General features: G+C 42.1%; 1 protein-coding gene across 10 annotated transcripts in view; it reads right to left on the bottom strand.

Moving 5' to 3' along the window:
* LOC126982949 (eukaryotic translation initiation factor 4 gamma 3-like) overlaps window positions 1-15,329 on the bottom strand; it is a 51,915-nt gene that overhangs the window by 26,724 nt on the left and 9,862 nt on the right. For 3 of the 10 annotated variants that reach the window (XM_050835273.1, XM_050835274.1, XM_050835275.1), the window contains exons 2-4: window positions 14,359-14,533; window positions 13,502-13,698; window positions 9,043-10,441 (exon numbers count right to left, since the gene is read on the bottom strand). In XM_050835273.1, the coding sequence (XP_050691230.1) occupies window positions 9,043-10,441; window positions 13,502-13,698; window positions 14,359-14,533 (1,771 nt within the window). Of the gene's footprint in view, window positions 1-1,137; window positions 1,456-9,042; window positions 10,442-13,501; window positions 13,699-14,358; window positions 14,534-15,329 lie in introns of those variants that run through there. The other 7 variants (XM_050835278.1, XM_050835280.1, XM_050835277.1 and 4 more) reach the window with 6 other exon arrangements.

Below are 15,329 nucleotides of genomic sequence, written 5' to 3'. Positions count from 1 at the left end.
GGTAAACCTTCGTCTAGTCACACGCCATTTGTTAGACAGATGAGGGACGAGCTGCTCCCCACGACGCTATTATCGCTAAACCAAGGCCTCGCCTCCATGATAACATGCCCATCAACAATATCAAGGACAAAGTTCTAGATCGACTTATCTTTGACAACTGCCATAATTCCTTACTACTACGCATTATATATATATATATATATATATATATATATATATATATATATATATATATATATATATATATATATGACACACACACACACGGCAGTTTGCTTCTAGAGCCGACAGAGGGCCGGGTCGAGTGGAGGCAGGCGGGCCACGTGGGTCCAAAACTAACATGGCGCTGACGCCCAGCTGTTCACCAGGATGTTACTAAACTCTTGATCTCGCTTCCACCCTCACTAGGTCATTCGCTGATGAATAACCCAGAACACAAGGCTAGTGCTACCTCAGATCCTATGGAGAGGCCCAGGGCGAGTGGTTCTTTGTGGCGTCACATTCTAAAAATAACGAAGCACCCAACAATGGTATTCATTACTGGATAAAGGCCAAATATTCACCCGCCCACCGGCGACATTTCGTTTTCCCTAAAATACGACGCCTACAACCCTAAACTATCGCCTACATTCCACATATTTAGAGCATGGGGGTGAAACTTAATTTAAGCATCTGAAAATTAATGCACCCATCCTGGTATATAAATAATTCGCTGCATCACAACCCTTACCCTACCCTCTCATAACTCTTTCCGTCCTCTGCTGCAGGATGAACCACTATATTTCAGCATACGGGTGCCTGGCGGACCGACTGGGGTTCGAGTTGGCGAAAGTTCCCTGACAACCATGGATGCCTAAACTGGCAACGATTGCAACATCCAAGAACTAACGGTACAAGCGGCACAAACTTTCTCTGAACTCAACCGGTCTCGTGCGAAAACCTCGCCACTACAGGTGTTACCATTATCAAATTTGCTGCAAAATGCATTGTCGAAACGAAACGGTAGACGCGCCAGCTGAAACACTCTTACACGTCGCGTGCTACTTTCCGGCTACGGTATATCCTACATGCCTTTCACCTGCCTGTGGAAATGTCTACAGGATTCGTCTTTAATAAAATTAAGAACTCTGTACTTACGAGTCATGCTTAACTTTCTTGGTCACATCCTCGAGTCCTCTCGTGTATCTCTTCCCCACTTTACGTAAGCGAGTTTACAACTTTCTTCTTCATCTCTTGCTTGCACACGCCATTACGGACACAAACCACTTATCACAGAGATTCATTAGGTATCCGTTTCCTCTTATCAAATATACACAGGCACAAACACAACCAGCTGCTCGCTGCAGCACACCGCGCCAGTCGCCAGCAACAACACGGGAGCCGGTCTTCACCGAGCTGGAATGTGGAGTGTGGTTCACGGCTTACGACCCACGGCCCGGCTCCCCTGATCCTCCCCCACAAGACTCCCACTGAACCAGCCTGCCTCCACTGCCGCCCCTGCTGGCTCCTTGCCAGAAACCAGCCGCTCGCAATGAGGCCACTAAACACTATCCTCAAAGGAACTCACGACAATCGAAAATCAACTTGTTAAGACAGTAGACCCATACACAAGTACTGTTCGATTCTCACAAAGAAACTCACTTATGAAATGCAGAAAAAAGAAAACGAGTTTACATTTTTAAGTCTTCCAGAGTTGCACAGCCTAATGGTGTCCCTGTCGAGTGACAGCACACGCCATTTCAACCCATCACTATCTGAGTACGGAGTGGATGGTGAGGGAGGACTGTGTCGGCGGCAGCAGCACCCGTTGACCTATAGTGGCAGTAAAAGCTGCTGTTGATCCAATTACCTGTCGCGACCCAAGGCTTCACTTCCACTCCCGACGAGACCGGCCCAGCGCCGCCCGAGTCATTCGCACGTTGATATTCTCCAAAAAAGTGTGTGTGTGTGTGTGTGTACACCCCCACCCACAATCAGGTTGGAAGCATTAAACCGAAAATATGAACCTTCACGAGTCAATGTCGTGCCGGCCGCCCGACAGGTCAATAAAATCGCCAATGCGATCATTATTTGATCGTGTGGAGAAATCCCAAATGACGAGGTTTGTGACAAGCGGGCGCCTTTCAAACTCTGGTTCCTCTATGACGTTCTTGGAGGCTCACCGCATGTCATAATTTCCTACTGCACAAAACAGGATCGTAAATAAGACACTTGACCGAGTATTTGAGAAGAGCGCCAATTAGTACCATAATACATCCAAACAATCATGTATACGTCATTCACACACAATACAACCCTCTTGATATGAAGTATGAATATCCAATGTTACGGAGATCTGTTTAGTGTTCGGTTGTTTAGTATGGTAACTGTAACAGTAGTAATAACAGCAAACTAATGTAATCAGTTCACAGCTTAGGAAGTCAGAACCAATCAATCAATCAATGGGGGCATACGCCAGGGGGCGCATCGCCTCGCTCACCCTACGACGCCCAAGTCCTGGGGTCCCTCCGGGCGAGTCTCTATGCAGGCTCTCTTTACATCACGAGTACCCCCTGACAGGATCTATCGACTTGTTCAAACCACGAACTCCGTGAGCGTCCCCTTGGCCTCCTACACTCAAGTTTCTCTCTTACAGAAACAACCCGATGAGCAAGATCAGCTTATGGGTAACGTGCCACGTGCCCGTATAGCCGGAGTTGGCGCTGACGGACTATGCAGGTAAAATATGTCGAATCAGTCTCGTGGAGTAGTCGCCGGCTTGACAGTCATTCCAGCGAGATACCGTGATTCTGCGTAGACAATTATTACCAAAGGCATCAATCAATCCGCCTCTCCAAGTCACCAATTAGTGTCCATGTCTCATAGCCATAGAGTAAGACAAGGAGCACAAGGGACTTGGACTTGGAGACTTGTCCTTCTGCACACTACAATGCCATATACTCATGGTGAGCGAGTCCAAAACACCGTGGACCAAGCCAATCTGCCGTAAGACTTCCTGGCGAGACTCACCGTTGTTCTGAACTACGCAACCAAGGTATGTGAAAATTTCCGAGATCTCAATGTCCTCGCCACACGCATGACCAGAATGTACGGTTTCATCTAGGGAAAAATTAGGAAGAAAAGATGTAATCAGTTCCCAGCTTACTAAGTAGGAAAAAAGGAACTTTTCTTGTCTGAGGAAAACATGACGTGGACACCCCAGCTACAGTAGCCCCACAAAAGCACCACTAACTCGTCCTCAACCTTCGAACTAGCACCACTGGGCCGCAGCCTACTATACCATTAGTCCTTCGTCATAACTACCACAACCATCACGGCGACTACTACTAGCGAAGTCTATATTCTCTTGATAGTTTTTACCCGTACTCATATGGGATCAATCTTTGGGGGTTGACAGGGTTTAAGGACCGGATGCCCTTCCTGACGTCACGCGCCGGCACTGGGGTTCGAACCACCCCACCACGGCTTTTACTTCCATCGTTTGACAACTCTTTACGTCGGCATCAGCCATTATTAGTCCACTGCAGGGCAAATGCCTTTCCCACATTTTCCTCCACTCTGGTGTTACTGTACTACTACATCTGAACCCAACAAAGGTTCTGATACCTTTCCACTTGGTTCTCTGTCGACCTTGACTTTCTATGTTTTCTGAGGTTTCTGAGTGTCCGTGAGTACTCAAGTTGTCCAATTGTAAAGTTCTACGCTGGAAGACCATTTAAAGTTGTTCTAATGACGACTGAGACTAATTAAAAACTACAATCGTAGAACAGATAACACAACCTGTCAGTTAGTCCCTACCAAGAATTAAGTTGACAGGAGTATGGCCGACTGAAACCATATGGTGATTCTTGTTCCTGGCTAACGTTTGTCTGGGAAGCCAAGCAGCGCTGGCTGTCTTGAGCTACTGGTCCACATTCCAGGGATGGTGCACAGTTCTGCTGCACGCATTTTCTTTCTCCCTATTATTTTCGTTACAATATTTACTAACTGCAAAACCCACTTTTCGTCATGCCGAGGAAGATACCTGATGATATGCTGACCTTAATAATACCCTTTGAAAAAATTATTTGCTTTAGTCAAAGGTAATATTCACCCTTATGGTGCAGTGTGGTTGAAGACAAACAATATTATTTCGTACTTGATTTTGCACATTCTTTTTAAGAAGTCAACTTCTAGGAAAGCTTAAACCGCAAGTCAACATTGGATCAAACTGAAAAGCTGTTGTCGTATGTACATAGCTGTCAATATTCACGGTGACTGCCTGACAATACAGGTTACTGGTCTTCATAAAGATTGGGAAAAAAAGGCACATAGCACAAATTGTAGCATAACATACCGTATAAGTCCAAAACTGATATATTATGAATCATACTAATTTGTAACGTGTATTGTTAAATCATAATGTGGTCATGCTCCTGCTCCCTGAACACAACCTTTCCATAAAAAAGAAACATCGAAGAGCAAAATCTAGTCATAAAAAAGTATTAGTGCAAACAAAGCTGTCACTTTATTTATGGACTTAGGAAGAGGGCATTCCAGCAAATATTTTCCAATCCCCTCCTCCGCAATAAATTCTATAGTTCAATATTCTGAAATGCCTTCTATCATGAATCATACTAATTTGTAACGTGTACTGTTAAATCATAATGTGGTCATGCTCCGGCTCCCTAGTTACATTAAAAAGAGGCCCATGGAGAAAACAACATGTCGGCTTTGTATAGTACCAGCAGCATTTCATGCTTTATTTACTTAAAATGCTGAGATTTAACAAGCTATATGACCATTTAGTTGTCTTCCTTGAAAAAATAAGTCAGTAGTGGAGCTAGGCCCTACACCTGCATGTCAAGGTGGATGCAACTGGTCATGTGGTGTGAATTAATTATTTTTACGATGCCAAATTATACTGCTGAGGAATGCCAAAGTTGCCCTTCACTTATCCCTTGCAATTTCTTATACATCCGATGACAAAAAAATTCTAACCGCTTAGTCCGAAATCACACACACACACACACACGACCCGAAAGACCCACTGGATAACACTGGTTCTTATCTTTGACCTCCTGCACCATATGAGGTGTCCATTAGCAATACCATGGACAACAACTATGTTTCTGCCTGAAGAATCACCCCATAATTGGAAAAATAACATCCTGAATGTGACCAACGTTACTAAGATTGTTTCATGACTTGCAATACATGGCTACCATATACTACTAAACAAGCACCACATTGTGATATATGCCATACAACACACACATACCATACTACAACAACAGCACTGTGTGGAAGGTGACGTGGAAACATGAGCAACAAAACTGTGCTCAAGTAATACAGTAAACCCTCAGTACAATGGACCCACTTTTAATGGATTTTGGATATAATGGACAAGGTCAGAGGGTCAGAAATCCACGGGGACTGACCGAGAATATTTTCTAAACCAACTGCACCTGGTAACTGCAATAGCGTCTGCTAGCCATCTCATGCCTCCTCCCTTTATCTGATCTCCCATAATTCAGTTAACTGTAGTCTTTTTCAGTCCACCTGATGAAATATTTTCCTCCTTGAGGTTCACATTCAAATGAAGAAAAAAATAATTCATTCCAGGCCCAAAAATACTCATTTTTTTGACATTTTTATGGGTTTACGTTGTGCCCTGTGGCCAGATCGTACAAATAAATTCATTTAAAACTCTTTTAATATTTGCTGTTGTATGGAGCAGAAACATGGGCTCTAACTAGAAAATGGATGGAGGTATTGAGAGCAAGTGATTGCAGAATGCTGAGGTATATGGCAGGGATCAGGTGGCAAGACAGGGTGTCCAGTGCAGATGTAGCTAACAGATGTGGAGAAGAGGACCTGAAAACAGTGCTCAGAAGGGAAAGACTCCGATGGTTTGGAAATGTAAAAGGAGCAGGTGAGGATACAGTGCTGGGAGTTGTGGAGAGATTAGAGGTAGAAGGAAGGAGACCAATTGGTAGACCTAGGAAAACGTGGAGGTGTATACAGGAAGACTTGGCACTGATGGAATTGGATGAACATAAGGCAGAAGACAGTAGTATGGAGGAAAGCCATAAAGCGTCCAAATGCTCAGGAAGAGTGAAAACGGACGCTAAACAAAGTGATGATATATATATATAGATATATATATATATATATATATATATATATATATATATATATATATATATATATATATATATATATATATACACACACACACACACACACACACATGCACACACACACACTCGGCCCTCAATTTAACGGATTTAAAGGGGGGAAGGGTGGTCCATTGCTTGAAAATACAATTTTGACATTTCTAAAGCCGGTGTCACACCAGACAAATCTACCCAGCCTCCCTTCCAGCTTGGAACAATTTTTTTTTAAGATCCGGGCGGCCAGGCGCATGTGTGCGAGTGGCCCCAGCCGCGCAACAGGCTTGAGCAGCTGACGGGCAGCTGATGGTGGTAATGATGGGTGTCGGCGGCATGGCCCCCGCATCAGCTGTGCTTTCGTTGGGGCCCGTGTGTGTGAGGCTGTGTTTATTGTGGGCTTGGGCTCCTCAATTTGCTAATTCTTGTTTTCCACATGTTGCGCGGGACTTCTTTCTTTTCTTCCGTCTCTTCTTTTTCAAATAGAAATGGAAGAAAGGAAAGGGGTCCCGTGCAACATGTGGAGGATGGGAATTGGCAAATTGAGAAGCCCAAACCCATAATAAACACAGCCACACACGCGCTGGCCCCATTGGGGATGCCTTTTGGGTGCTGCCGATGCTCATCACCATCACCGTCATCAGCCGCCCGTCAGCTGTTTGGGGCCAAGCCCGGCGCACGGCCAGGACTGTCTGCATGCGTGCGCTTGGCCAGTCGACGGTTTTCAATTTTCCCCATAAAGGCGGACACACACTATACGATGCGTCCTGTCCGGCGGCCGAAAAGTGGGCGGAGCTAGAGGCCATGAGGCAGTGTGTGTGGGTGTAATTTGTGCGGTGCGGCCTCACGACACGGCCTGATGGCCTTCTTTTTAGGGTTTTGACATTTCTAAAACCGGAGTCACACCGCTCCGTTGAGATTTTGTTGTCCGTTAAATCGAGGGTCGAGTGTGTGTGTGTGTGTGTGTGTGTGTGTGTGTGTGTATATATATATATATATATATATATATATATATATATATATATATATATATATATATATATATATATATATATATATATCTATATATATATATCTATATGTAGATGTAGATCTGTATATATATATAGATATATATATATATATATATATATATATATATATATATATACTGAAAACTCTTCAGGAAATGTTTGGAGGCCACTTTATCCAGTAAAGCTGACTATGAAGGAATTTTGGAAGCCCCTTTACTATATCAAATCCTGCTTTATTAGTTGAAGACATTTGCAAACTTTTGAAAATTTAGCACAAACAACTCAGTATGTTGGAAAAAAATCTTGTCACGTGTGTTATCATATCAACTCAAGATATTTAGTCACCATCATTAAGCATAGAGCAAAAAATAAAGCAAAACAAGCTACATAAATGCTGCGTATATAATGTCAGCGTTTGAATGTTGAATTTTCTCTTCTGCATATGAGTTTTGTCTATTAATTCAAGTTAAACAATAAACAAGTTAGAAATTCTGGCATATATGATTTAACAATGATTTTTTGATGCAAGATCTTAGCAAGAATTGGTTAAAAATTTTCGTTTTAAAATGTAAACATACGTGACTAGCTCTCACACCAAGACCAAGTGTGTGTTCAGGATTGCTGTGCTTGCCAGCTATACTGTCTACATTGCTCGATTAATTATTTTCTATTGAATAATGATAGTACCCAAACTAGTGTTTCCATGAGTCAAAGAAAATACCCGGTTCAGGATACACAAATCTCAGCCCTGGTTCAGGATACACAAATCTCAGCCCTGGTTCAGGATACACAAATCTCAGCTGGTGGATGTGGTGTCAAATATTCCAGCCGCTTTTTTTGTACTGGCACTTTTTCAGCCTGCAACTTTGCATCCCTTTACCATTAGTAGTACTTACTAGGTTCGTTTCAGTAATGGCCAGATAAGACAGTTCTCCACGGAAACAATTGGGAAGGTGCTTCAAACTAAATATGTAGCAGATTAAAAATAAATGTGATAATGCTACGAGTTTAGACACGAGTATTTAGCTCGTAATAACAGTTTTGTTGTATCACCAAACCACATGAACACTAAACAATAAAACTTAGCATGTGTTTTGTAGAATAAAGGTACAGTACATAACAATGTATCACAAGGAGGATTTTAGAAACTTCATTTCCATGAAACTTCCTGGACTGTATACAAAGTCCTATAGTAGAGTAGCCAGTGACCACTGACAACCTGAAAGTTCTGTTTTTCATGCACAAATGGGTCCCTGGGGGTGGGAGGGTATAAAAATGCCAACTCTGTCATATGCATGAGACATGGACATGGAATGTAGCACAGGAATTGAGAATACGTGCAGTGGAAATCAGTTATATAAGAGGTGCATGTGGTTTTCAGGAAGGGATGGAGAAAGTAATGAAAGCGTGTGTGAGCAGTTGGGTATGGGTGTGACAAAGAAAGAAGTGGATCGTGGAGTGGGTTAAGTGTGGTGCGCTGAGATGGTTTGGACACGTGATGGGAATGGGGCAGAATGAATTCGTGAAGAGTGTATGAGGGAAGGATTGAGGGAGAGGGTACTAGGGAAAGAAAACATGTTAAATGGATCAATAGGGTGAGGGAGTGTTAGAAGTAGCAGGACTGAGTGTGCCGAGAGGGAGTGCCAAAACGGAGATGGAGACACTTCTGCCACGGCCACCCCCTGGAGGGAAGTTCCCGCGTAGGAGCAATGTCGGAGATAGATAGCCAAACTACACATGTATATTGCAAACTGCTTCAAATTTACAATATCATCAAAAAAATAAATTCACAAATGTGTTTAGTGGGTGCAAGACAGTTTTGAATTGCAGTAACTGGGACTGCAATGTGTTTCCAAAACAACAACATAAGTACTTACTTTGAGTTGGTTGGATCTCTGGTGTAGGTTCCTTCTCTTTCGGCAATGGCGTAGGCACAACAGTTGGTTTTGGATTATGCTGCTTCACAGGCAACTGTGACTCTGGTTTTGCTGGAGGTGAAGGTTCCCTGACCTCAGACGGTGTGGTAACCTGCAGTTTGGTAGCAGGCTCTGTCTTTGGTGAAGGTTCTAAATGCTTCTGTGTTTGCTGCAACTGAGGTTGTTGTAGCTGTTGTGATGGAGGTTGAGGAGATGCAGTTTCAGTGGGTGGTTGTGGCAACTGCTGTTCTGGTTGTTTTGGCTGCTGTGCTGGCTGAGGAGGCTGTGGTGGTTGCTGTTGCTGTGGTTGCTGTTGCTGTGGTTGCTGCTGCTGTGGTTGCTGCTGCTGTTGTTGCTGCTGCTGCTGTTGTTGTTGTTGTTGCTGCTGCTGCTGTTGTTTTTGTTGTGACTGGGGTTGCTGAGGATGCTGAGGAACTGGTGATTTTTGTTTTGGTGGGGGTTGCAGTGGCACTTGCTGAGACAACTGCTGTGGCAGCTGTGGTACCACTTGTGTCCCTTGTGGTAAATGCTGCATTTGCTGTTGAGAAGGTTGTGACAACTGGTGAACAGCTGCCTGTGGCAACTGTTGAACAGTTGGCTGTGACAATTGAACAGCAGCCTGTGGCAACTGCTGAACAGCAGCCTGTGGCAGCTGTTGAACAGCAGCCTGTGGCAACTGCTGAACAGCAGCCTGTGGCAACTGCTGAACAGCAGCCTGTGGCAACTGCTGAACAGCAGCCTGTGGCAACTGCTGAACAGCAGCCTGTGGCAACTGCTGAACAGATGCCTGTGGCAGCTGCTGTACAGATGCCTGTGACAACTGCGGTACAGCTGGCTGTGGCAGCTGGTGCACAGCTGGCTGTGGTAATGGTTGCACTGTTGGCTGTGACAACTGTGGTACATTTGGCTGTGATAACTGCTGTAAAGACTGTGTCAGTTGTATAGATGGCTGCAATGACTGTGGGGGCACCTGTTGGGTCAGGTGTGACGGCTGCAACTGAGGCACCTGCTGAGGATATTGTTGCAACTGAATTTGCTGCGGCGAGTCCTGTTGCTGCTGCTGTTTGGCCTGAGCACTGATGGCCTCCACTGCATCAGGAACTACTTTTCCAAGAGCACTGTCCACTAAACTGATGTTCACTGGTTCTGGCTTATTTCCTATACTATTGTTTAATTTTTCTTTACTTTCTCTACTATCACTAACTATAACCGTACTAGAGCTAGAGTCACTTTGTTTGTTAGTCCTCACTGGTTCTGAAGTTTCCATGTCAATGTCCTTTTCTGCCGCTTTTTTAGCCACTTCCTCTGCAAACTTGGCAGCTATTGCAGCAGATTCTGTCTTGGAAGGTGGTGTTCCACTCTGAAAATATCAATGTATACTTGAGTGTCTTCAAACATTACTTAAAAAAGTTGAAATACGATATCTTGATACTCTTGAGCAATTCGGCAACAAACTCTACTACAACTTCAGTGTCAACAGAAGTATTAAGTGCTATCATACAGCAACATTCATAGAAAAACTGCTCCACATCTTAACACACCCTATCTTGTTTGATCATACTTCAGCTGAATACAAAAGCACTCAAATGAGTAAATATACGCAAGGCAAGGATTACACTGGCTAATAACAAATTTAATGTCGAAGTATTTTTTTGCTGATTTAGGACAATTTTGATGTGCTGAATCCAAAAATCACATTGGCTTTGCTCAATCAGGTCAACTTTTTTTTTATCTATCGCCACATGCTGTTTGTTACATATTTTTTTACAAGTACGGGTATTTTCTATTTATGAGACAAATTCTTTCTTATTTTTTTTAAATAATCAAATTCTGAAGAGTTTACATGTGCCAATTCTGACTAACTGGTATTTTTCTTTTGCAGGTGAATGAAATGGATTTGGCCAGAAGATCTTGCAAAAATAAGCCGGATGTATTCTGCTACATCTGCGGCAAATACACCATTGGTCCTAACAGGAATCCAGTCACAAGTTTATTAAAGCGTGCTTACCATACTTATTTTGGTATGAAACTTGGTGACCAGGATAAAGCTTGGGGGACACACATGGTATGCAAGACATGCACTGAGTATCTGCGTCGTTGGACCAAGGACAAGAAGAGTTGTCGTAAGTTTGGAATTCTCATGATTTGGAGGGAGCCGACAAACCATGGCACTGACTGCTATTATTGATTTGACTGGGATCAACAAAGAACCGGAGCAGCCTCAAGTATCCTGATCTTGAATCAGCACGTTGTCATGTAGCTCATTGTGATGAAATTCCAGTACATGTCTTTGGAGAACTTCCTGACATTAGTGACGAAGATTCCTCCAGTGTTGAAGAAAATGAAGAAGTGGTTCTTGATGATGATGCTACACATCCTTGTTCCCAAAAGGAGCTAAATAATCTAGTTCGTGATCTCAGCTTGTCAAAGTCTTCTGCCGAACTGTTGGCAGCCAGATTAAAGAAAAGAAAATTCCTCACTGACAGTGCTTGCATCACCTTCTACTGCAACAGACATCACAAGTACCTCCGCTTTTTCTCTGAAGAGAAGTACTGTACAGATACTGCGCAGCTTCTGCACAAGCTTGGAGTGCCACAGTACCAACCCTAAGATTGGAGACTGTTCACTGACAGCAGCAAGCGATCGTTGAAATGTGTTCTGCTGCACAATGGCAACAAGTTTGCCTCTGTACCCCTCGCTCACACGACTACACTGAAGGAGAAGTATGAAGCAGTGAAGTACGTGCTGGAGAAAACTTGTTGCCTTGCAGAGCAAGGAACGTCATAAACAACCCCGGCTTGATCACAGTTCACCAAAGCTCTGGACAAGAATGGTGGCTGCTTCACTTACTTGTGCCACACTTTTCCAGGATTGACCATGGAGAAATTGAAAGCTGGCATCTTTGATGGTCCTCAACTCCATCAGCTCATCAGAGATACAGAGTTTGAAAACTCAATGAACAGTGGAACTGGAAGTGTGGAAGGCTTTTGTTTTTGTCGTGAAAAACTTTATTGGCAACAAGGCCAGGATCTACGCATAACTCGTCACCAATATGCTGACTGCTTTCAGAAACCTCGGATGCAACATGAGCATCAAAATGCATTACTTATTCTCACATATGGATCGGTTTCCTGAGAATCTAGGATCAATGAGCGACGAGCAGGGGGAGAGATTCCATCAGGATATGAAAGAGATGGAGACCAGGTATCAGAGACACTGGGATGCAGTCATGATGGCTGATTACTGTTGGACTGAAGAGAGACATCCATACTGCTGAGCATTCTAGGAGCTCGAAGAAACGGAAGTTCATGCCCTCAATTTTAAACAATGATGACCTAATATCCAATTAACATATACTTACTTGAAACAATGTCTACTATTCAATGTACACTTATCAATTTTTGTAATATTTAATTAATGAATTGTTAGAAAAAGATTTATTTTATTTTAAAAACCTGTTTCGGATGAGAATTATTAACAAAAATCAACTGAAAATGTCACAAAAATGTTATCGATTTAGTTACAAGATCAATAAAAAAAGATATATATATATATATATAAAAAAAAAAGACCTGATGGAGAGAAACGGGTGTCATTTTCGGATTCAGAGGTGCAAATTTGTCCTAAATCAGTTGAAAAAAACAAACCTACATACATTTTTTTTTTTTTGTAACCCAGTGTTATATAGTGTTTTAGCAGAGAATGATGAATATAGAAAGAAAAAGAAAATGTATACTATCAACACAAGAGAAATGAGAGTTAACCAGCCCTCTCAGAGGAGTAATTCGCATTACTTGCAATTCTTTGATAAATCCTCAAGGAATATTGCTAATGCTGCACCTCCACTGCTCTGGTGCAGTACAAAAATTATACTACCGTAATAGAAATAAATTATGCAAGCTCCTTAATCCTAACGAAAGCTATGGTAAGCAGATAAAAACCTAGATGAGGATGAAGTTTAAATAAATTATTTTGATTTAACCACTGACAAGTATCCTTGGAGAAAGTAGAAATCCATTATCAAGAAAATTCATTAGTACAATTATTACAAGCTTGGAGAAATTCATGAGAAAAAAAAAAGGTGAAGCAGAAGGAATAAGACAACCAACATACATAAATGCATAGATATTTTTGAGCCTGCTCTCCAAAAGTCCCTCAGAGGGATGGCCACAGCAAGTATCCCCACATCCTTTAGTCCCAGTAATTTATACTTGCATACAATGACCCTCTCATTCTTTCACCCTCTACTGGCCTCAATAAAAAATTAAATTAAATAAAAAATCCTACTCACCTTCCTAATTTATTCCAGGAAGCTGATTGAAGCAGATATTCTTCAATATATGTATGATCTTACAGATGACAGCACACTACTACAATGGCAATGTATATTTTCTCATATGTATGTATATTTAAGACTTACTGGGGCAGGAGTATTTCTTGCACTTGATTCTGATGACTGAGGCGGTGTTGGGGTCCTGTCGGGCTTTTCATTATTCATGTCATCAAGAATATTCTTGCCAGTGTTGGGATCCACAATGGCAAGTGTTTTCTTCTCCCTTTGAGGTGCCTGATTCACGGTGGTCTTCAGCTGGGGTTGTGAAGCAGGAGGGTAAAACACTGAAAGAATGGAGGAAAAATATGGAATAAAACTCTTTGTTCAATGAGCACAGAATATATATGTACAAGACATTCTATTACCTCTTGTATACAGTTGAAAGCTTAAACTATAATTTACAACATCCCCAAAGGAATCCTCTCATACATATGTAAATACCTGCACTCATTCTGATGTGGTTTTAAGTTACAAGTACTCTAAAGCATCCATAAGCATTAGAATGGTAAAGTAACACTGCTACTAAAATTCTGGGAAGCACAATTTTTGTGTTTACCTAAACACTGGACTGTAATGCCAGCACAATTAATTCTAGTTTTATTTTAAATACAGTGATTCTTCAATTATTCATATACACAATTTGTGTGACTATACTATGATTTATGGATATACTTAGATAATCTAGGAGCACACAGTTGTGAAAGATACTCATCAGTTGAGAGAAAAACAATCAGCAACAATCAAGGACTTACTGCATTACCAAGCACCAAGGCCATGCTATCCTGTCTTATTGAGGAAAATAAAGGAAGAAGAAATGAGAGAGAGAGAGAGAGAGAGAGAGAGAGAGAGAGAGAGAGAGAGAGAGAGAGAGAGAGAGAGAGAGCGGAGAAGTCGAAGGAGTCAGGATCGAGGCATGCGCATAAATAAAGCACACTGAAGCTTACCTCCATGAGGCTGCCGGTACTGGATGGTGGAGGGAGGTTCGTGCTTACCTCCCTGATTGGTTTGGTAATGTATGGGCTGGTAGGGGGCTGGTGGGTGACCTGGGGCTATTTGGGTAGGATGATACTGCCCTGGTGGTGTGTGTGGTGTGGGTTGACGGGGGGCCACTGGCTGAAACTGAGAAAATACCGGGGGTATCACATTAACTTAACTAAACTTAGTTGATTATATCATATCTAGCATTTCTTGAATACACGCTAGTCATGGATAATATTTTATATGATTTTAAAATAAGCTATGGCTTAAACCATCTCCTCAATAATTATGACAAAGGCATCAACAATGACTGGCTACCTTCTAAATGTCTGAAAGACAATGCCATTTCATTAATTGGAAATAAATTGTTAAAATTTACCAGTTCCACAAACAGGTGGTAAATGTTTAAAATTTCTCTTTATAAAACTCCTACTGTTTCCATCCATCACCTAGCATTAGGTCACTCTGCCGATGTAAATGGTGAATGGCAATGTGCCAAGCAATGGTACAGGTGGTAAAGAGAGTCACAGCAGCTGTGGCCAAGTTAAAATGAGCTTGGCACCAAATACCCACAGAGTGAGTAGACTGCAGCAACCTTCACTTCCCATGTGCAAGGTTGATCAGAGCCAACCCAGGCTGTATTATTTCATATACAAAACAACATTTGCACTGTACTGAACAAGTTATAAATGACCTTAAAAATGTACAGTTAGCCTATTGATGTCTGTTTACTACAATGATTTTCACTAGTATCACTGTGTGATGCCACAATGAAAATATTATAGTTTAAGCTGTCCTTAAACCTTAATTTTGCCAGGTAGATTTCATATATTTGCTGTTATCTTTCATTTCTCCATGCAATAATTAACTCCAAGCTCATATGTAAATATTTCTTTGATAATCTTTTAATGCATTATTATAGTTAAGAAGTAAAGCA

Source organism: Eriocheir sinensis, chromosome 52 (genome assembly GCF_024679095.1).
Source record: "Eriocheir sinensis breed Jianghai 21 chromosome 52, ASM2467909v1, whole genome shotgun sequence".
Taxonomy (NCBI): Eukaryota; Metazoa; Arthropoda; class Malacostraca; order Decapoda; family Varunidae; genus Eriocheir; species Eriocheir sinensis.
This window is presented reverse-complemented; position numbering and strand designations above follow the sequence as displayed.